General features: G+C 32.4%; 3 protein-coding genes across 4 annotated transcripts; all 3 read left to right on the top strand.

The window, feature by feature from the left end:
• The first annotated feature begins 1,133 nt into the window (after nt 1–1,133).
• LOC114296764 (histone H4) lies at nt 1,134–1,666 on the top strand. Its single transcript, XM_028241093.2, has one exon. It carries the CDS (start codon nt 1,218–1,220, stop codon nt 1,527–1,529), a length of 312 nt encoding a protein of 103 aa, XP_028096894.1. The 5' UTR covers nt 1,134–1,217; the 3' UTR covers nt 1,530–1,666.
• Nucleotides 1,667–4,779: 3,113 nt separating this feature from the next.
• LOC114296467 (uncharacterized) lies at nt 4,780–22,854 on the top strand. Of its 2 annotated transcripts, none has more exons than XM_082874924.1 (3): nt 4,780–5,061; nt 16,476–16,552; nt 19,791–22,854. In XM_082874924.1, exon 3 carries the CDS (start codon nt 20,234–20,236, stop codon nt 22,757–22,759), a length of 2,526 nt encoding a protein of 841 aa, XP_082731050.1. In that variant the 5' UTR covers nt 4,780–5,061; nt 16,476–16,552; nt 19,791–20,233; the 3' UTR covers nt 22,760–22,854. The 2 variants fall into 2 exon arrangements, with proteins under 2 accessions (XP_082731050.1, XP_082731052.1); XM_082874926.1 differs by lacking the exon at nt 4,780–5,061 and adding an exon at nt 15,993–16,326.
• On the top strand, nt 15,287–15,840 carry LOC114262190 (histone H4). Its single transcript, XM_028202544.2, has one exon. It carries the CDS (start codon nt 15,444–15,446, stop codon nt 15,753–15,755), a length of 312 nt encoding a protein of 103 aa, XP_028058345.1. The 5' UTR covers nt 15,287–15,443; the 3' UTR covers nt 15,756–15,840.
• Nucleotides 22,855–23,448: the final 594 nt, after the last annotated feature.

Raw genomic sequence — 23,448 nt, 5'->3', positions numbered from 1 at the left:
GGCTGCTATGTTTGCGTATTCAACGAAATAAAATAAGAATTTATCATATATGAGAGAGCTACAATGACTCCCTACAAATAGAAAGTCACTACAACAATCCTAAATTTAAGGGATTATATAAGGGATCTGATGAGATTGAATTTTTGAATAATCAATCCCTTATAATAGCGAAAAGCCAAAAAGTTAGCCTATTTTATCTTTTGTGGCTAAAATAGCCAAAAAAGTCCCGTTTAGCTCTTGCCAAACAGAGCCTTATTGGTTTTGGGGTATCACTACGTGATATTTTAGCAATATTATCTCGTTTGGCAAGAGGCTATTTTAGCCAATTAGTCAAAAAGTTACTAAATTAGTCAAAAAGCCAACAACCCATACCAAAAAGTCAAAGATTCTCTTTTTCTCTCTACTTTTTGAATATCTTTTCGTAATTAGTCAAAAAGTCATCCCAAACATACAAGTTTTTTTTACCTACCTTTTTAGCCAAATAGCCAAAAAGTTACTAAATTAGCCTGTTCCCAAATGAGGCCAGTGAACTTACAAATTTATATTGAATAATTAAAAATATGATAAGATATAATAAATTATGATTGTTGAGAGATATGATTAGGAGATGTTCCTAAGAACTCGTTTGGGAAGTGGGTTGATTTTTTAATTTTTTGATTATTTTAACCTGGGACTAAAAAGACTAATTTGAAAAGAATTTTGACTTTTTAAATTTTTTTGTGAGAAAAAAAATATAATAATTATAAATTAAATATAATATTCTATCTTATTAAATTAAAAAATTTATTTCATTTTTTATAAATATTTTGGTTAAAAAAAAACATCAAAACTAACTTCCCAAAGGGAGGTTAAACTACCCCATAATTTTCATTCCACAAAAATACAAACCGCAACAAAGCCGAAAAACATAAAGAAAAGGCAAGCCGCAATCCACGTCAACGATCTGCGTAATGAAAACAAGACCAACCGTCGATTTATACCATATCAACGTACCAAAATCAAGAAGACAACAACACACGGATCGACTCTCTTCACCATCGATCAAAAGCCCAAAACTCAAACAACCACCAATTACCCCGCTCAAATTTCAAACCCCGCATACCTTCCCTATATAAACCCACCCACCCGCTCCCTCTCAATCTCATCAAATTCAAATCAATCTCTCTCTCTTCATATTTCACTTAACTCATCAATCTTTGTCACTCCATTCGACAATAATGTCTGGTCGTGGAAAGGGAGGCAAGGGTTTGGGCAAGGGCGGAGCAAAGCGGCACCGCAAGGTCCTCCGAGACAACATCCAGGGGATCACGAAGCCGGCGATTCGGAGGCTGGCCAGGAGAGGAGGTGTTAAGAGAATCAGTGGGCTGATCTATGAGGAGACTCGAGGAGTGTTGAAGATCTTCTTGGAGAATGTGATTCGCGATGCTGTGACCTACACAGAGCACGCTAGGAGGAAGACTGTGACTGCCATGGATGTTGTCTATGCTCTCAAGAGGCAGGGGAGGACTCTGTACGGTTTTGGAGGTTGATGCTTGGGTTTGGGATTCTGTTTTTGTTGGGGGTTTTGGCCTTAAAATGTCGATTTATGCAATGGATAATTGTTTGGTCTGTGGTTATGTAATAGAATGACTCCACATTTCAATATAATGCATTTCTGGTTTCGGTACATCCTTTCTCTCTATGTTTGTTGTTGTATATTTGTCTCTAAACTATGATTTTGGTTTTGATTGCCTGTATACCCCATATATCTTACAACTTATTTCCCAAGTTGAAGCAGTTTTTGAATTTATCTGCCAAACTCAAGTACATGTTGTAAAGTTTTAGAAAAAGGAGTGGTAGCTTGAAATCATTGTGGCTTGAATGGCTCGACAGCACAAAATAATGTTGTTTTGGGTTGTCTTTTTTTTGTTTTTTTCATTCTTTCCCCTTCATTCTTTTGAACACGGGGAGGGAAGAGGAGAAGAGGGAGAGAGAAGAGAAGGAAGATTGGTGATGGTGTGGTGATGGCGGTGGGTGATTTGAAACTATTGGTCGGTGATTTGAAGCTGTTGAAGATGATGATGATGATGTTGAAGATGAGGAAGATGATGGTGATGTTCAAAATCTAAAGCTGTTCAAAAAAAAATTTGATTTGGATGATGGCGGTGCAAAAAAATTTGTTCTTTATATTTATTTATTTTTTACTTGTTATGGATCTGAAAAAAAATAAATAAAAAAAAGTTGATGATGATGAATTTGAAAAAAGTTGTTTTGTTCTGTATATTTTTTTTTGTTGAACCAACAAGAAGAAAAAAATTTATTTATTTGTAGAACCAAATTTTTGTTATTGATTTGCAAAATTAGATTTTTAAATTTTTTTTTTTATTGATGTTAATCTAGATGTTGATAAACATAACTTTAGATAGAGGAGCTGAACCAAATATCTATGTCTAGAGATGTATTTGGATGTTGATCTTCAGATGTGGATGTAGATGTTGATCTTCAGATCAAAGACCAAATTGTCCATTTTCTTCTTCTCTTTTATTTTTTTCTTCATTGATGTTGATCTAGATGTTCATCTTTTTCTCTAGACCAAATTATGCAGATCAACATTTAAAAATAATTTATTTCATCTTTAGAAAAAACACAAAAAAAAAAAATAAAAAAGACACTAAAATGATGTCGTTTTGGTGTCGAGCTAAATTCGAGCCTCCGAATTTCGAGCTACGAATCGGAACTGAAAGTTTTATTCTGAAACATTCAATTAGTTTATTGCAGAATTTTATAAAATTGTGTTTTGAAAACACGATTTTTAAGTTGATGCTATGTTTTGAAAATACAACTTCAATGTGAGTTTTGGAAAGAAAAAAAAAATTCAAAAATTGCGTGAATTTGAAAAATTGGTTTTTAAAATATGTGAATTTGGTAAGGTATGCCTGTATCTCAGGTTGAATGTTGTGAATAAAAGTATCTCTCGTTGGGTTTTGTTGCAATTTTGTGTGTTTTCTGTGGCTAGAAGGTGTAAAGGCTAGAAAACCTAGGTTGAATTGAAGGCCTGGTTTGGCAATTGGGTTTGGTCTTTTGATGCTCTTTTGCTCTGGGATTAGGTTTTGGTCTTGTTCTATTATTTAAAAGGATCTGATTATCAGTTATGGCTTATTTTGGGAAATAAATTAAAAGTTATTTTTTTGATTTTTTTTTTGACAAAATTTGTAAAAAAATAAAGATATGATGACTTAAAAAAAATATTTTAACCTCTTCATCAGAATAGGCATGTTAATAGAAGCATTTAACTTTTGTTTATCTGTTTACATCGCCCACGTAGGTTTATTGGCTGAGCTTTGGCATTGCTTGGACTGGTTGATTATCAGCTGGATTTGAGCAAGTAATATCACTGACATGGTAATTTCCATAACTGCTACTCCTGTAGAATGTTGGTTTGATGGATTATGCCTAGTTCTATATATGAAATGTTGGAAATTTATGGTTTCATAGGCTTTGGGTCACCTTTAGCTCAAATTTAAGTGGGGTCCACACGTTTTTTAGGGTGAGTTTAAAGAAGAGATGTGTTTCTTGTTACATGATAAGTCATACGGTGAAAATGATTTGTCAAAACCATTTATGAGTGAATAAGAAGTTGATGTCATTTTTGGATTTGTAAAATGGGAAGTTGAAGAGTCAAATACAGGTTTTCTTAAATTGGTTGTCCCACATTGAAATTTTAAGAGAGTTTGTGTAGGTATATAAGCTTTAGGTTGACTTATTTGGGTTGGGTCTCGAGGGGTATCTCAAGTTTTGTAAGGAGGGAAGTTATAGACAAAGTAAGTTTTGGCCCAAATCACTACATGCACATTGATGTTTGTCCGACCGGGCCAGGCACGGGTGTGTGGGTTGGGTCGGGTCCTAACTTTAATTTTTTGAAAAAAATTTGTTTGAATTTTTTCAAGATTCTTGCAGAAAAATTTGAATTTCTAATGAAATTAATTCAAATTTTCTATCTGAAACAATGCCTCTCTCTGGTCACCTTCCTTTCCTATCCGGCAGTTCTTGTTTCACACACGTTTGGAGGGATTTATACCCTTTCGAATATGCATCATAATGCTTATAAATATAGATCCTTTCCAGTAGTTTCAATCATCCAATTCATTCTTTTGTGCTTCTGTTTTTCTTCTCCTACATGTATATTCTTCATATTAGATTACAGAATTTTCAGAGTTGCAGAACATAGGTTTGGTTTGTCAAACAGATTGTTTGTAGTGCTACTATAATTTGTGTAAAATCATTGTATCTTGGAAGATAAATGCCATTATTCTGTAAGCACTTGAGCGGGGCAAATCTGTCCTAAGGACAGAGTGTCACACACTCGACTTAATCAAAAGGTTATTGTTCTAATTTCCGATACAAGAATATTTTTGTAAGTAATTTATTTTTGTTATTTTAGTTTTATTTCTCTACATAGAAGATTGTTTCAACACGAAGTGTTTTGTGCGTGTCATATTACTTCTTTGAGTTATGATGGTAAGTTTTGGATTTAAATATTATTGAGAAACATTCAACTAAGTGTAATTTTTTAAAATTAATTACAGATTAATAATAAATTTTATAAACATTAATAATTAATATTATAATTTTTTTCATATATGTGAAATATTTTTTTGAAAACCCCAATGGATCATAAATTCCCTAATATTATTTAGGGGATGTTTGAGAAGAGGGTTGAGCTAAAATAATCTACTAAAAGACAAAATAGGTTGAAATAATCAATAAGACAAACAATCCTGTGAGTGCCTCGAAATGAGTTGCCACGAAATCTTTGTTTTCCCTCCCATGCACGTGGCTTTCACACGCTTGTTAAATAAAAGAAAACAATAATAATTCAAAAACAAAATAGAAGAGAGAGGAGAGGACAGAGAGAGAGATAGGGGAACTAGATAGCAGAGCAGAGCAGCCACCCATCTGTTAAACATCTTCATCGACAACCACGACAACCATAACGACCACCGACGACCGTCGCTGACCACCGAGACCACTGTCTACATCTGTTCAAAATCCCTACTACTGAATTTATTCATAGGAGATTAGGTAAGTTGTTTTTTCTTTTTTTTTTGGTTATGTGGCCAATGTTTTTGTAACGATGCATTCTAGGTGTTTGATGAAAGTCCACATAGAAAAATTAGTAATTTTGTTCACGAAAAATCACCCAAGTTGCAAGTGATAATAGAATGTAATGATTTTCTTTAGAATTGTAGATGGTTCTTATAGAGATGGTTCCAAAACTGGAGATGTTAAATACCATTGACTATGTGCTCTTTTGGGAAGCTGGTAAAAAGCCAGCTTCCAGCTTTTTATTAATTTTGAGTCACATCATCTCTCACATAACTTATCCACAAAAAGACAAAATAAGCTAAAAAAGTCAAAAAATCAGTTTTTACCAACTTCCCAAAACACATGTTTTTTCATGTGGAAAGTTGTTTAGATTTTTTATTTTAATTGTGGGAATCTATGTTGTGGGCAATTGGATCTCAAGTTTGTGCTTCAGTGAATATATACTTCAATGAATCAATATCTATCTTTAAGTGTCATCTATGAATTCAGAATTTTGTGGATTGGTTGAATGTGAGGGGAATTGGATTAAATTTGTGGAAATATTATATATTTTTTTTCGATTATTAAGGCTTTTTAGTCCTAAAAATGTGAGGGGTTTTGGACGTACTTGTCATACAAGGTTAGGATTTGCATTAGATTATCATGCAGTCTGGTTTGGGAAGTGAAAGAAAACATGGATGATGGTGAATACACTATACCTTTTTGTCACTACATTCGCTTACACTTTTTTTTTGGGTCTGTTTATTGGTTATGTAGACTGAATTTCTGTTTCAAGCTACATGCTTCAATGGACATTGATTCAAACAATCTTTCATTGAATGTGAGTGAGGAAGTTGAAAAGTCGGAAAACAATCCTTCATTAAATGAGAGTGGTGAAATTGAAGAACCTAAGAAGAGGATGTGATTTAGCTCAAAGAAAGAAGTATACGCGTTTTATGCAAAATATGCGGAACACCTTGGATTTGCTATAACTTATAGAACACAAAATATTGAAGAAGATAGGAAAGTAAAATACTTTGGAATTGAATGTACTCGGGTACGGTAGAGAATGAAAAGATCAGAATTACACCATCTAAAACCATATTTGCCTTAAAAAATTGAATATAAAGCAAAGGTAAGAGTGACTCTCCAAAAGGATGAGATTTAAGTTAACCACAGTTGTGCTTGAACATACGCATGACTTGATTCCTAGTGACTCACGGCAGTTTGCAATGTATAAGAGGATTCTTACTCTTGTGAAGAGAAAACTAGAAATAAACGATGAGGTAGAGATAAGGGTGGTTAGGAATTTTCATTCTATAGTTGTTGAAGCGGGAGATACGAGGCATTAACATTTGATGAATGAGACGCAAGGAATCACACTGAGAACGCTAGAAGCTTGAGGCTTGGGATAGGAGATGCCGAATCAATTGCACTTTATTTCCATAGGATTCAACAACAAAATTCGAACTTTTATCCTACAAATGACTTTGATGAAGATGGTTGCATGTGAAACTTGTTGTGGGTGGATGCAAGGAGTAGGGCATCTTATAAAGCATTTGGGGATGTTGTTTCATTTGACATAACTTATCTCACAAACAAATATGATATGTCATTTGCTCCGTTTGTACGAGTTAATCACCACGGCCAGTCAATTTTGTTTGGTTGGGGGCTGTTATATAATGAGAACACTGAGACATTTGTGTTACTATTCAGAGAATGGTTAAGTTGCATGTTAGACGCTCCCCCAATATAAGGCGCTTCTTTCTACTTTTTTCTCAAAGTCAAGCAAGAAACCTTTTGCTTTTATTGAGGAGAAATAAAAAAAAGCTTACTTACTAAGCAAACATAAGCTTGGGCTCGAAAGTAACAAGCAACGGCTTGAGCTGCACGAAAAGTCGTTGTGCGTTAGCGCATCCGTTTTCTCGCTTGTTAGAGCTATGAAGCATCTTAGAGTATTCAATTCCATTTTGCAGCTGGATAGAAAAGTTTCGACTTTCTGCGGGATCTTATTTCTGTGGGATGAATAGACAAGTCTGAGCCCGACCATAGAAAGGATAAAGGCTTGCCAGCAGAAATCATGAGACCCTACCTTAAAGCTAGCTAAGACTTCTGACGAATTTCATTCTTTTATCCGAGCTGACCATTTGTTTCCGAATTCATTTTCAATTGACTTATTAGTCTGGCCTTGTTCTGCTTGTACGCCACTCTTTTGTGGTGCTAGTTGGTTCAATCCTTACCAACAACTGCTCGAATAATTAACTAGTGTAGAGCTATGCAAAATGCCATAGAAATTTTCTTCTCACAAGCTCGACATTGTTGGTGCTTATGGCATATAATGAAGAAAATTCTAGAGAAACTGAGAGGATATTCCCAATATGAATCCATAAAATTTGCTTTACGAAATGCAGTTTATGATTCTTTCACAAAAGATGAATTTGATGAAGAATGACAAGCAATGATTGCAAAGTTCAATCTGGATGATAATGAGTGGTTGGGGTATTATATAGTGAGCGACATAGGTGGATTCTTGCATACGTTAAAGACATTTTTTGGGCTAGCATATCAACTATACAACGAAGTGAGAGTATGAATACATTTTTCGATGGATATGTGATCTTAAAGACAACTTTAAAGCAATCTGTTGAACGGCATGACAATGTGTTGAGAAGTAAGGTGGAGAAGGAGACCAAAGGAGTAAGGTGGAGAAAGAGACCAAAGCAAACTTTAAATCTCGAAACAAATTGTATGATTTCTTAACGGTATATGAGTTTGAGAAGCAATTTCGCACAGCCCACACTAATGCAAAATTTAAAGAAGTTCAAGTAGAATTGAAGTGACTATTGTACTGTTATGCGACTCTTGTGAAAAAGGAGGGATCAATTTGTATTTATCATGTCAGGGAGTCTATTGTAGTCGGTGAGAAAATGAAGAAAATGGAATTTGTTGTCTACTTTAATTCAACTGAATGAGAAATCCAATAAATGTGTCAGTGGTTTGAGGTTATGGGCATTATGTGTGCCCATTCACTTAATGTACTCATTGAGAGGTGCATATATTAGGTTTCAGATAAATACATTGTGCGGAGTGAAGAAAAGATTTGAAAAGAGGGTATACATGCATTCCAACCACGTACAGTAAATCTGGGATTGTTCTCAATGCAAAGGTGCATAAACACAAAGTGATTGATCTTGGGTTGATAGAAATTAAGGATAGAGTAAGAAAGATCAATCAGGTTATACGAGTAATGTGCCACATTCTACTAGTAATGTACGACCTTCTAATACTTCTCCCAAAAGTCCGTCTGATCGTAGTACTACAAAAGTAATCATGTCTCGCAAGTTGCTTAGTCCTCTGGTTACTCGCCGAAGAAGCCGTCCATGTACCAAATGGAAGGTTAACAAAGTGGATGAAATAGTCAATTGGTTGAAAGGAAATAATAAAAAGCCTGCGATGTCGGTTTACTTGAGATTCGTTTTTAATTGGTCGGTAATCCGGCGTATGAGAAGTTTCCAGCAGTGAGAGGAGTCGAATGAGAGGAGTATCCCGCTGACCACCGAGTCAGATGAGAGCCCTTCCCAGAGTATGAGAACTTTTAGAAGTCATTTGTGAGAAGAGAGGAGACGAATATAGTCGAATGTCTGCGTCGAAGAGGTAGTCAGATGAGGGAGGGATGAGAACGATAGGGTTTCCCATAGAGGTGAGCGAATGATGTCAAACTTTGGGTTTAAAAAACAGAAAAAAGGAGAAGTATTATGGGCGAATGAGTCCAAACATTTGGGCAATTTAAGCCATTCATTTCTCGCTACAAAACATTATTGTAAGACAAAATGTTACATCTAACCCATAATCATTTCACTTTTTCTCTTTCAATTATCAAATGAACTACAAAAAAAAAATAATTTAATAAACTTCTCAAACACCACTATTTTAATCAGGCTAAAATAGCTACAAAGTCAAATAGTCAACTAAAATAGCCAACTTCTCAAATAAGACCTTAGTGATCTGCAGTCTTTCAATTGAAGTGCTAGATATGGAAACATACAAGAATTAATGTATAAAATTTCAAGAATAAACTTTTGCTTGGGGAAGGAATGAATGTGGAGATGAGGAATCATAGGAGAATGCTATATGAAAAGTGTTGCTCTAAATTGTCTTCTGGTTTGTGCCACTCTAAGTTAATTTAAATTGTTTAGCCTTAAAAATTTGTTAGATCTCATGGGTTTGTTACTAAACCACTCCTCTGTGTTCGTTTGTAGTGAATTTTTATTTATTTTTTTATTTTTTTTATGCATTTGATCTGATGTCTTGAATTGTTATAATTCAATTATACACAAAATGAATGAGTTGGTTAAACTTGTGAAAAACCTTAGAAATTACAATACCATCTACCTTGTGTGCATTTATCAATTATTATGCTATTTGATCTTTTTTTTATTCTTCACTGTTGGCTGATCTTTTCTGAGAAAAGGCTTGCATTATCTGTTCTTGAGTGATTGCATAAATAAGAGTCAAGTCAACATATAGAATAATTTTAAATAGAAGCCTGATATGTATTGGAGAATGGTTAAAGTCAATGTGTGTGTTTGAATACACACACATACACATATATACACATATAATTAGGCAATGGCGTACATAGAGAAGATTACTTACAGATTAACATATGTCACCGTAGTCTCATGAAGAAATCATTCTTTACTTTCTTGAACATTATCTTGGGCAAACCTTGTGTAAGTCAACTACTTCCTTTTTCTTCAAGTATTTAAACTAATAAGATGATGTAGTTGAAAGTACATATTACTGTAGTAGCCAATTGTTGAGATCAACACTTCGGATCCATTAAATAAACAAAACCTGATATAGAGAAACACACTGCAGAAAGAAATCTGAACTTATAGCATATTGCCCCTAATCAACCTAGTCTTGCATTTAAAACCTACTTTTTTAATGGTATGTTGCTTGTATATGAACTGCCTCTTATTATTGTTGGAAATGGTTGGAAAAATTCTGGGTAAATCAGAATTTTTTCCTAACTTTGGTCTAATTTTTAGGTGGGACCCGAGCGTCGATTTTCGCGGGTTTAAGTGGTAACGCGTTCTATACTGCGTTGTGATTCACGTGATATATTTAGTTGCTTAAAACCATTATCGAGTGAATGAGAAATTAAAGCCAAAGTGTACTCCATGAAAATGGAGTTTTTGTGGAAATTCCTTAAGGATTGTGCAAATGGCTTGTCCCACATTGATTTGGTGGGAAGTTTTGAATAGGTTTATATAGCATGGAATTATAACTTGGGGAGGGCCCCAGGGGGCATCCCAAGTTTGTAGAAGGGAGAAGTTATGGGCTAGACCCATTGGACTCAAAAATCAACACGCGCACCACCGTCTGGGCGGGCTGGGGTTGGGCTTGTCCGGCCTAATACTAATTTTTTTGGACAAAAAATATTTGAATTTTATTTTATTTTTGGTAAATAAAATCTGTTTGAATTCAAATTATTATGCACCTCTTCAAATTTTGTATAGATTAAATTCAAATCTGTCCATTTTTTCTGTACAGATTTTATCTGTCCGAAACAAGTTTAATTATGAGCAACAAATTCGATTACTGTGCAAATTCAAAACCGAACAGTTTTGAACCTATCCAAACAGTGTCTATCTGTTTAATTTAAATTGAACAGGTTTGCACCTATTTAATTCAAAACTAACAGCCATAATTTTGCCTATAAATAGACTAGCCCTTCATTTGGATTTATTCATTAATTTTCATTCATAAAATTTTGTATTCATACTCTTCATTTTGCTGCATTATTTTCTTGTGAGAGAAAGTATAAAACACTTAGTGTGTTCGTTGTACAAATATATTGTAGTGCTGCATATATTTGTTGTTGATTATTTCATCCTGGGAGATAGACGTCCATATTCTGAAAGCACCATGGAGAGGACGAATTTGTCTTAAGGACATAGTGTCAAACACAGGACTTGATCAGAATAATATTCAAGATATTAATCAAGTAAGTTATTTATTTATTTCTTACTTTTATTATTTATTTAAATCAGATTTTAATTTTGTTTTTGTAACAAAATAAAATCTGTTTTTATTTATTTAATTCTTTTTCTAGTTTGATTTTTGTAATCAAACATTCATTCTCCTTTTCTATACTTCTTTTATATTCTGTTTGTCGTTCAGTATCAAAACAGAATTAATTAATTTAAATATAGTGAAGATTGTACAACAATTATTGCCCCTAATCAACCTACAGATGCGATTGCATTCTCGCCTTAAAAAAACAGGTCAGGGGTCGAATTTCCAAAAATGGAGGCCAGCAACATAACATACAATTACAGTGATGGAATTGTCAGGAGAAGATAGGTATGGCGTGGGGATTGTGGGTTGTCTGGGTCTCCATTCGGTTGTATACGGACAAGTATATGCATGCATGCAACGCAACCACATGCCAAACTTTTCCAATGACACCTCAAAAGCTTTGCAAACTACTCCTACCCAAGAATGCCACACTTATTTTCAATTTAAATTATTAATTTATTTCTATTAGGTAAAATTTACTTAAAACAAAATGTTTTAACCATTAAATTCAATGTAAGGACAAGTTTAGAAAGTTATAAGAGCATCTCCAATCTAATATCATATGTTTTATCAAATTTGAGTTTGATGAAAACCGTTTCATTTTGGTGCTCTAAGCTTTTCACCAGATTCATATCAAATAGAGGGAAAACCAAAACTTTCATCAAATAAAGGGATTCTTTCATTTTTCATCAAATTTAAATTTAAATTGTTAATATTGGGCCAAACATCCTCTCGAATGTCCACCCAAGAGCAACTTTGAAAACTTTTTTATTCATGTCCGGACGATTTCCAAGACATCCATCCGTTCGTCCTCCCGGATGACCGAAGACGTGAAAAAATCTGATAAAAATGATAGTTTTAGCATTGGAGTGAATGGTATCAAATTAAAATTTTCATCAAATTTTTATTCAAATTTAATAAAATCTTTGATTCAACGTTAGACGATCTAATAATAGTCAAAAAGTCACAACAAAATAAAAAAAAACTAAGGGCAAGTTTAGAAAGTTATAATAATGGTCAAAAAGTCTCTAAAATATTAAAAAAGAAGAGTTATACAGCAAAGTCAAAAAAAAAAAAAAAAAAAAACTCTCTAATTTTAACACTTTTTTTTGTGTGTGTAAAAAGTTAAAATAAAAATTAAAAAATTATTAAAATAATATATTCTCAAACCAATCCTATAAAATATTTAAAAAGTCAAAATATTCATTTTTGACATTTTTTAATTGACTCTAGTGCCAAAAAAAGAAAAATTATTTTGTGACTCTACCCACATTACTTGTAAGGTTCTTATGCTGGTGTGGCACAATCAATTCTGATATCAATTTATGGTCAATGGATATATTTTTAAAAAGGGGTAATATTAAAAGTGTATATTATATGTAAGTTGGGTTGTCGTTTGGCAACAGAATTTTTTAAGTTAATTTTTTAATTTTTTTAACTATTTTAACTTAAGACTTTAAAGTTTGTTTGGTTTATCTTTTTTAACTTTTGTGAGAGAAAAAATAAAATAATTATAGTTTAAATGTGACATTTTGTCTTATTAATTTATTTAACATATTTTGTCTTTTATGTTTTTTTAACCAAAAAGATGATTGCCAAAAAAGCCTGTGTTATTTGTGAGTTTGATTATCACAAGTGACATAATAAAAATCCTAACTAAAAACAAGTAGACTCATAATCAAACATCACATGAGTTATAACAAAATATTGAATTATAAGCAATATCATAATATGTTATAACTAACAACTATCATAACTAAAAATACAAATATTATAACCAAATAGGCATACAATTTATTTTTTAAGAAACATCTCATAATTGCTTTTGTTGATGTGTCCAACTTGACTCAAGATTTTGGCTTTTGATAAACAGTAGTGATTAAGAGCTTTAATAGTAGAGCACTAATTAGAGCTCTACTAATGTGACAACCAAGGAAGAGGAGTCACTGCTGTGGTTAAGGTACAGCAGTGATTGTTGTACTTCAATTTGAGATGTATTATAAACATATTTTTATGATCCGAATCGTTCATTTTGTAGGATTTGTTGAGTACTTCATGTCTACCAAAAATCATATTAATTGGATATCAATAACTATATGATCGATAATCAAAAAAATAAATAATAAGTTTTTCTTTTCAGAAATAGCATAAAAAATATACTATTTGATCATATATTTATTGATATCCGATTAATATGATTTTTTGTAGGAATGAAGTACTCAACAAACCCTATAAAATGACGGTTTAGATCATAAAAATATATTTATAATACATCTCATATTAAGATACAACAGTCACTGCTGTGCCTTAACCACAGCAGTGACCCCTCTTCCGACAACCAAAGGCTAGAATATCAAATCACATAATAGGGCCCATATTTGAGAGTTCCCCTAAAGGTCACAATTTAGAGGTCTCAAACATTTTTTTTGGACAAATTTTAGTTCAAGATTTGATTAAAGGAGGTTTTTTGTGATACTATAATCAAAAACGGCTCTGGCTCAAGAATTTAGCACGCAACTAGATATGTTCTTACAATTTTTTTTTTTTGTTGGTGAATTACATTTATCTCTCATAAAATTTAAAAAGAATATAATAAATTTTACAATTTTAACATAATTATATTGACTTTTTATTTTTAATAAAGTTAAATGAATTGAAACTAATATAAATATTATAAAAATACAAAAATAAATAACATAAAATAAGTTTTTATTTTTGTGTCAAAGTAATGACAATATAATTTTTTATCCACGTAACTAACAAATTATTGATAAAATAAGTAGGGTAAATTACAGTGACACTTTTTGAGATTTTTGTTTTAATACAAATACCTCCCTCGTATTTGAAAAATTATATTTTCCTCTCTGAGATTTGTAATCTTATTACAAATTACCCTCTGAATTGCTAATGTCATGTCTTAAAATTTTCTAAGTGACGATCTTGTCCTTTTTCCTACAATTTCTTTTTCGTGTCATCATAACTGTATTCTACAATTTTTTAACATTAAATTCCAGTTGAATATATTCTTATTGAGTGATGATATACAAACATAAATTTTACATAGGATTTTCAAACTCAATAATATAATTTAATGATGAACTTTCACTTTAAAATAAAACACTCATAAATATGATTTATATCACTATCACAACATTCACTAAAAATTAAAAAAAAAAAAACATGGAAAAATAATATAAAAAAAAACTTAATTTTTTGTGTAAGTTAAATCAAAGAAGATGATTGTTATTTTCCTTAAAAAGACATTAATAAAATATCTGTATTATTTTATTATTTTATGTGTATTAAGACCAAGGGGTAAATGTGTCATTTTAATTTGACAAGAGGGTAAGTGTAATTTTTCAAATGTGAAGGAGAATCTGTATTAAACAGAAATCTTAAAGAATGTTTAGTGTAATTTATCCAAATATGTACTGTATAAATTAAAATTTCAAGAAAGTTTATTGCAATTTTGTCAAAACACAAAAATTATTGTTTTATCTAAACTTCAAAGAAGATCAGTGTAATGTATCCTTTTTTTTTAAGGATCGTTTTGGGAACAAAATTTTTTTTTGTCGAAACATAATAATTTTTAAATTTTTTTTAATCTAAACTTCAAAGAAGATCAGTGTAATGTATCCTTTTTTTTGAAGGATTGTTTTGGGAACAAAAATTTTTTTTGTCGAAACATAATAATTTTTTAATTTTTTTTAATCTAAAATATGAGTTGAAAAGACAAATAGCAAATAGTTTTTAAAATATTATTTAATATTAAAATTTATGTAAAAAATATTTATTTTTTCTCCATATAAAAATACAAAAAATTATCATATAGATCCATTCTATATCTTACGTGGTATATTTTTACAATTCTATTAATTATATATATACTTATTATTTTTTATTTTTTTCTTATATATTATATAAAATAATCAATAGAATTAAAAGTCATACAGCCTAATTAAAATTTTGAACACTAGAAATACCCTTTAAAAAACAAACAGCAACAAAGCCGGGAAAAAAATAACCAAATACTAAAAAAAAAGCGAACAACGCAATCCACGTCAACGATCTGCGCACCGTAAAGAAGACCAACCGTCGATTTATACCATATCAACGTACAAAAATCAAGCAGACAACAACACACGGATCGACTCTCTTCACCATCGATCAAAGGCCCAGAACTCCAAACAAAGCCTTCCCTATATAAGCCATCACAACCTCTCCTCCATATCATATCTTATCATCAAAATCTCTTCATATTTGAGTTGACTCATCAATCAATCTTTGTCGCAATGTCTGGTCGTGGAAAGGGTGGTAAGGGTTTAGGCAAGGGTGGAGCAAAGCGGCACCGCAAGGTCCTCCGAGACAACATCCAGGGGATCACGAAGCCGGCGATTCGGAGACTGGCGAGAAGAGGAGGTGTTAAGAGGATTAGCGGTCTGATCTATGAGGAGACTCGAGGAGTGTTGAAGATCTTCTTGGAGAATGTGATTCGTGATGCTGTCACCTACACAGAGCACGCTAGGAGGAAGACTGTCACGGCCATGGATGTTGTCTATGCTCTTAAGAGGCAAGGGAGGACTCTGTACGGTTTTGGAGGTTGAGGCTTTGGGTTTTGTTTAGGTCTGTGCTTATGTAATAGAATTAATGACTCTACATTTCAATATAATGCATTTCAGGCTTTGCTACGGCATTTCTCTCTATGTTTGTTGTTGTGTTGTGTCTCTAATCTAATACTATGATTTTCATTTTGATTGCCTGTATTGTATGTCAGATTTTGTTTATTTATTGTCAATTCCATATGTTTTACAACTTATTTCCCAAATTCAAGCAGTTTTTGAATTTATCTCCCAAACTCAAATCCATGTTTTGTAAACTTGTGTTATAAAAATATTAAAACACACAGTTTCAATTAGTTTATTGTAAAATTTTATGAAATTGTCTTTTGAAAACATGACTTTTGAAAACACAACTTCAAGTAATAATATGAGCTTTGGAAATAATTTTAAAAAATGCTTAAATTTGGTAAGTAATGCCAGTATTGCAGGTTGAATGTTGTGAATGAAAGTCTCTCTTGTTGGGTTTTGCTGTGATGTTTGTGTTTTCAGTGGCTAGTAAAGTGTAAAGACTAGAAAGAAAACCTGGGTTGAATTGAAGGCATGGTTTTGCAATTGGGTTTGTTTTTTTTGATACTCTTTTGCACTGGGATTTGGTTTTGGTCTTGTTGTTTTATTGTGGTTTAAGAGGATCTGATTATCAGTTATGTGTTACAATAGAAGCATTTAGCTCTTGTTTATTTGAAATGTTTTTCTTTGCCCATATAGGTTTACGGGCTGAGTTTTGGCATTGCTTGGTCTGGTTAATTATCAGCTGGATTTGGGCAAGTAATATCACTGACATGGTAATTTCCATAACTGCTACAGTGCTACTCCGGTAGAATGTTGGTTTGATGGCTTATGCCTAGGTTCTATATATGAAGTGTTTTGTGCATTTGCCATATTACTGGTTTGAGTTATGATGGTAAGTTTGGGATGGAAATATTGTTGGGAAAAAATGCAACTCAGTGTAAATTCTTTAAAATTAATTACAAATTAATGATAAACTTTATAAACATTAATAATTAATCTTATAAACTTTTCCATGTATATGAAATGTTTTTTGGAAAACCTCACTGGACCATTACTTCCCCAATATTATTTACTGATCAGCAGTCTTTCAATTGAAGTGCTAGATATGGAAACATACAAGAATTAATGTATAAAAATTTCAAGAATAGACTTTTGCTTGGGGAAGCAATGAATGTGGAGATGAGGAATCATAAGAGAATGCTATATGAGAGGTGTTGCTCTAAATTAAATTGTCTTCTGGTTTGTGCCACTCTAAGGGTGTGTTTGATTGGGGGATAATGGGAGATTATCTACTGTTGGGATTATAATTCAGGAAAAGTTTTTTATCCTGTGTTTGTTTTTGTTTTTAGTCCGCCGGACATGGAATCCGGCCGGATTCTTTATCTTTTATATGAGGGATTATACTATCCTAGGGGGGTATAAGATAATTTCCATTGGACTATTTACTGTTGGAATTAGAATGTGAAATAATCATTTTGACTCCTTATTATTTAATTATGTATTATATTTAGTAAAATTCAATAAAATTTAAATGTCTCAATGTAAAATTAAAATAATTTTGTTTAACTTTTTATTGATGTTTTATTTATTTAATTTTTTTAAATAATTTTTTATAGATATTTTATTTTAAAATTTTGTTTATATTTTATTTAATTTCATTATTTAAATTTTAATGGATGTTTTATTTAATTTCATTGTTTAATTATTATTATTTTTAAAAATAAATTTATTTAAAATTTTAATTAAAAAATAATATATATTTTTATTGATATTTTATTTTTTTAAAAAAATTATTTAATTGTGTAAAAAATAAAATAAAATAAAATTTTATTTAATATAGATAAAAATAATTAAAATATTAAAGATTTGTTTAATATTGTTATTACTTAGTAAACAATTGAAAAATGATCAAATAATCTTTTGTTCATTTATCTTATCCAGTCCATCTAACCAATAGTTCTTTCTAGACATTTAATACCATGAAAAAACAAATACGGGATACACATCTAATCCAACCAAATAGTCTGGGGTATTCACAATCCCAAGATTCAAGTTTAATGGATTATAATCTCTCCTTATCCAGTCCATCCAACGGTGTGTTTGATTGGGGGATAAGGGGTGACTATTTACTGTACAAATTGTAATCCATTGGAAGCATCTAATTCGGCATTTGTTTTTTAGTCCGCCGAACATGGAGTCTTGTCGGACTTCTTATTCTCCATATGAGGGATTACACTATCTTAGGGAGGGTGTGGGACAATTTCATGCGATTATTTACCATTGGTATTAGGTGATGAAATGACAATTATGTATTATATTTAGTAAAATTTAAATGTCTCAGTTTAAAAATAAAATAATTTTATTTAACTTTTTATTGATGTTTTATTTATTTAATTTTTGAAAATAATTTTTTATAAATATTTTATTTTAAAATTTTGTTTATATTTTATTTAATTTCATTATTTAAATTTTAATAGATGTTTTATTTAATTTTATTATTTAATTATTATTATTTTTTAAAATAAATTTATTTAAAATTTTAATTTAAAAAATAACATATATTTTTATTGATATTTTATTTATTTAATTTTTAAAAAACAAATTTATTTAATTGTGTAAAAAATAAAATAAAATAAATTTTTATTTAATCTAGCTAAAAATAATTAAAATATTAAAGATATGTTTAATATTGCTATTACTCAATAAATAATTGAAAACGGATAAAATAGTCTTTTGCTCATTTATCTTATTCAATCCGCCCAATCAAATACTGGATTCACTAAAAATAGTCGTTTCCAGATATGCCCTCATTATTTAATTCAAAAATTTGCCTCATTTTTTAATTTGAAAGTAGACAGGTTTCTATTTGTTCCATTTTTGTTTTTTGAAATGATTTAAAAGTGGACAGATAGGCATATATATCTCCATTTTAATTTTTTTAATTTGAAAGTGGACATATATGTCTATCTGCTCCATGTTTTTATATTTAAAAGTGTACAAATATACATATTTATTCTCATTTTTTAATTTTAAACTTGTGAAAAACCTTGGAAATTACAATACCATCTACCTTGTGTGCATTTATCAATTATTATGCTGTTTGTTATTTTTTTTTATTCTTGACTGTTGGCTGATGTTTTATGAGAAAAGCCTTGCATTTATCTGTTCTTGAGTGATTGCATAAATAAGAGTCAAGTCAACATATATTTAGCATAATTTTAAATAGAAGCCTGATATGTATTGGCGCATGGTTAAAGTCAACGTGTGTGTTTGAATACACACACATACACATATATATACATATATAATTAGGCAATGGCGTACATAGAGAAGATTACTTACATATTAATATATGTCACCATAGTCTTATGAAGAAATAATTCTTTACTTTCTTGAACATTATCTTGGGCAAAACCTTGTGTAAGTCAACTACTTCCTTTTTCTTCAAGTATTTAAACTAATAAGAAATTACATATTACTGTAATAGCCAATTGTTAAACAAAACCTGATATAGAGAAACACACTACAGGAAGAAATCTGAACTTATAGCATATTCTATTGCCCCTAATCAACTCACTCTTGCATTTAAAACCTATTTTTGATGGTATGTTGCTTGTATATGAACTGCCTATTATTTCCTTCACCATTGACATACAATAATTAGCCTGAATCGTTCAACTGGACCGATATAAAACATACACCAACAAAAAATATGGAAGGAGAAGGAAGAAAAGGAACATCAGAAGGAAGTTTTAGTGTGAACTTGTCCAAAATTAGTCCACTTTAGTATGACTTTACAATTATCTATTCAAGTAACAACATCTATGGTTGTTGCCGAGTCAGTTTAAGTTCATGTGGACATTCTTTACACATCAAGAAACAATACCTTAGCCATGAAATATCATATGTTTGCTTCCTTTCTCCTTTTTCTTCTCTGCAAGTTGTCTTTTGCTAATGGTTGCCATGATTATGAAAGAGCAGCACTCTTAAACTTTAAATCCTTTCTTACAGATCCTTCGAAACGGTTGTCATCGTGGCAAGCCCAAAACTGCTGCAACTGGGATGGAATACTCTGTTCAAACTCAGGATATGTCATAGCTGTCAATCTCCGCAACCCTGTTCCAGATAATGCCTTACTCAACTTGAATTCAGAATTTGTTTCTACGGCGAACTCATCCACTGCCATCAAAGGTACAATCTCTTCATCTCTTTTCACCCTTAGCCATGTCCGCTACCTTGACCTCAGCTTCAACAATTTTTTGTTTTCAAAAATACCCACTGGATTGTCAAATCTCACAAGACTCACTTACCTTAACCTCTCAAATGCTGTGTTTAAAGACTCCATCACAACCCAATTTGCGAACCTGACTTCCCTAAAATGGCTTGATCTCTCATGTTCTGGCGAAATACCCGACTTGTCATCTGTGTCATATTACTTAGGATCCTCACTGAGGATGAACTTGGGATCGTTGTCTTCCTTCATCTATCGTGGCAATTTGTCTTCCTCAAATTTGAATTGGTTGAAGGGTCTCCGCAATCTCAGGGAACTAAGATTGGGTGGTGTCAATCTATTTGAGGCTTCTCAATTGATTAAATGGGCTGATCCATTAACATTTCTTCCCAATCTTGGGTCACTTGAATTGTTCAATTGCAGAATTTTCGGAACAATTCCTCTAGATCAGCTTCTGAACCTCACTCATCTCTATTCATTGACAATGAATACCAATTCTCTCACCTCCCTAATACCAAATCAGCTTGGAAACCTAACTTCCCTTTCAATCCTTGACTTGAAAAGTTGTAATCTACATGGTTCAATCCCTTACCTACCTCAACTGAAAGAACTTTATGTGGGTAACAACCTCGCTGTTATCGTTGATCTGAATTCAGTGTTTTCAGTTCCCTGGCCCCATTTAGAAAGACTCGAAATTCAATTAACTCAAGTTATTGGATCAATTCCACCTTCTTTTGGCAACACTACTTCACTGGTTCACTTTATAGCCGATAGTTGTTCAATTCAAGGGCCCTTACCTTCTTCCATCACAAACCTTTTTAAGTTACAAAGATTACAGCTTGATTTTAACAACATAACTGGGCATCTTCCACTATCAATATCCGAACTAAAAAGCCTCCAGTTTCTGTATTTAGCCGGGAACTACTTAGAAGGATCGATTCCAAATTCAATTTGTGATGCCTCCTCTATCCAGGAGCTTAATCTGGATGTCAACCTACTAACAGGAAGTTTACCCAGCTGCATTAGCCGGCTTCCCAACCTCCTTTCTCTTTGCATCGCCGGTAACAAGTTAAATGGAACCATTCCTTCATTGGCATATTTGTTTCAAAATTCCACCCCAAATACATTAAGTTTTGGTTCCAGTGGATTAACAGTGAAAATAGACCAATCCCCATTTCCATCCAACTTCCAACCCCAAATGTTGGAACTTGCTTCTTGCAACATCGGAGGAGGCATCCCTGATTTCATTTCAAATCTGACCCGGCTTTCATATCTGAGCCTATCTAACAACCAACTATTCGGACCAATCCCACATTGGTTGTTCAGCAACTTACCAAGACTAAGCTATTTGGATCTCTCCATGAACCAACTCCATGGGGTTATCCCACTAAGTATTCGACTACACTCACAATTTTTGTGGCCGACCACATTAAATCTAGCAAGCAACAACCTTGAAGGGCCTCTTCCTCGACTAAATCTTCAGAATGTACAAGTCGTTGATTTATCCGGGAACAAATTCACAGGTTTTATACCAACGCAGCTAGGAGAACTTCAGAGCCTCAGGTACTTATCACTCTCTGGGAACAAACTCTTTGGCGAAATCCCACTCTCGTTCTGTCACCCAACGAATTCTCTGATGCTTCTTGATCTTTCGAATAACAACTTGTCAGGGAGAGTTCCAACTAGCTTGGGAAACTGTACATCTCTCATATCACTTAACCTTGGACAAAACAACTTCACCAGAGAGATTCCTAATGGTCTTGGGAATGCCGAGAATCTGAGTTATATTGATTTAAATGGCAACAATTTTGAAGGCCCTTTTCCAAGCTTCATCCAGAGATTTCAAAGTATTGAGGTTTTAATTTTGGGAAACAATAGATTTGAAGGAAAGGTTCCCCAGTTCATTGGAGACCTCCAGAATCTCCGAATTCTTGTCCTAGCATCCAACTTCTTCAATGAATCAATCCCACAAGAGATGATGAACAATTTATCAAAACTCCAATACATAGACTTCTCAAATAATGAACTCTCTGGTCCTATCCCTGAGAAACTGGACGGTTTGAAGATTCTGAGAACTCGACCCAATGATGGAATTGTTCTAGGCTATGTCGTGTCGCTCATGTTTGCTGGTGTTCAACTTGACATAGTGTCTAAAGGATTTTCACACCAACTTGAAGTTGTACACACCTACAATAGTGGCATAAATCTCTCAGGCAACAATCTCACAGGAAATATTCCAGCCGAAATAGGCCTTTTACAGGGTCTATACATGCTTAACCTTTCGCATAACGATTTGTTTGGTGACATCCCAAGGACGGTTGGTGAAATGAGCGGCTTAGAATCATTGGATTTGAGTTTTAACTGTTTGAGCGGGGAAATTCCAGCGACATTAACATTGCTTGATTTTCTGTCATATCTTAACTTGTCGTTCAACAATTTGAGTGGGGAGATTCCAAGAGGGGCACACTTTGATACCCTTTCTGGAGATGGATCAGCGTATGTTGGGAATGAGTTCCTGTGTGGTGCTCCTGTTGGGGTGAATTGTAGTAGCAATGACAACTCTACAAATAGTACTGAAACAGATGATGAGGAAAAATGGTACTACTTTTATGGGATTGTTAGTATTGGCTATGGAGTTGGGCTACTTGGGTTCTCTCTACTCCCCTATCTGATGAGAGGGAAATTTGTAGAGTGGTATTGGAGTGCCATTGACAACATTGTATTGAGAATCATTCAATGTTTTAGATAGAGAAAGATAGTACTTTGAAGTTGGGGTGGTAGCTACAAGCTTAAGTTTAAAAAAATAAATAAATAAATAAAAATATTCTTGTGTTGAAGCCCAACTCGGTCCAATATTATGCTTAAAAGTTCAATTACAAGTGTGGACCTTAAATTGCATCACAATTCCAAGCCTACCCAATAAATTGATATATTTAATAAAATAAAATAAATTGTTGTGTTTGGGTTAGCGGTAGAATCATAATTCCATCCCCCTATTTTAGTGCTGTGTTTGAATTTAGTTTTCTAAAATTGATTTCACACTCACATTTGAAAATTTATTTTAGAACATGTTTAGCAGAGTAAGTTTTTGAATTTTAAAATTGGGTCTACCTAGTTATCTGCCCGAACATCCTCCCGAACAATTTTTGAATTTTTGGGTGTACCCTATTATCCATCCGGACATTCTCTCGGATGTCTGACGGTTGACCGGAATAATATTTTTTTTTTTCCCTCTTTTTTTGGCAGTTGCCATATGCTATTTGCATGTTTTTGATATGTTTAAAATATAGAAATTATTTTTTTAGACCAAAATGACAAATTATTTGGCCATTTATTTAAAATTAACAAAAAAAAAATTAATTTGTCACAATAATTTTTTAAAAATAAAAAAAAACATTTTCAAACAAAACAATTAACAAAAAAATTCCAGTCAAATAT

The sequence above is a fragment of the Camellia sinensis genome, chromosome 1 (assembly GCF_055761805.1).
Source record: "Camellia sinensis isolate YWXY chromosome 1, ASM5576180v1, whole genome shotgun sequence".
NCBI lineage: Eukaryota > Viridiplantae > Streptophyta > Magnoliopsida > Ericales > Theaceae > Camellia > Camellia sinensis.
Note: the sequence above shows the minus strand (reverse complement) of the source record. Positions and strands in the feature narration are given on the sequence as shown.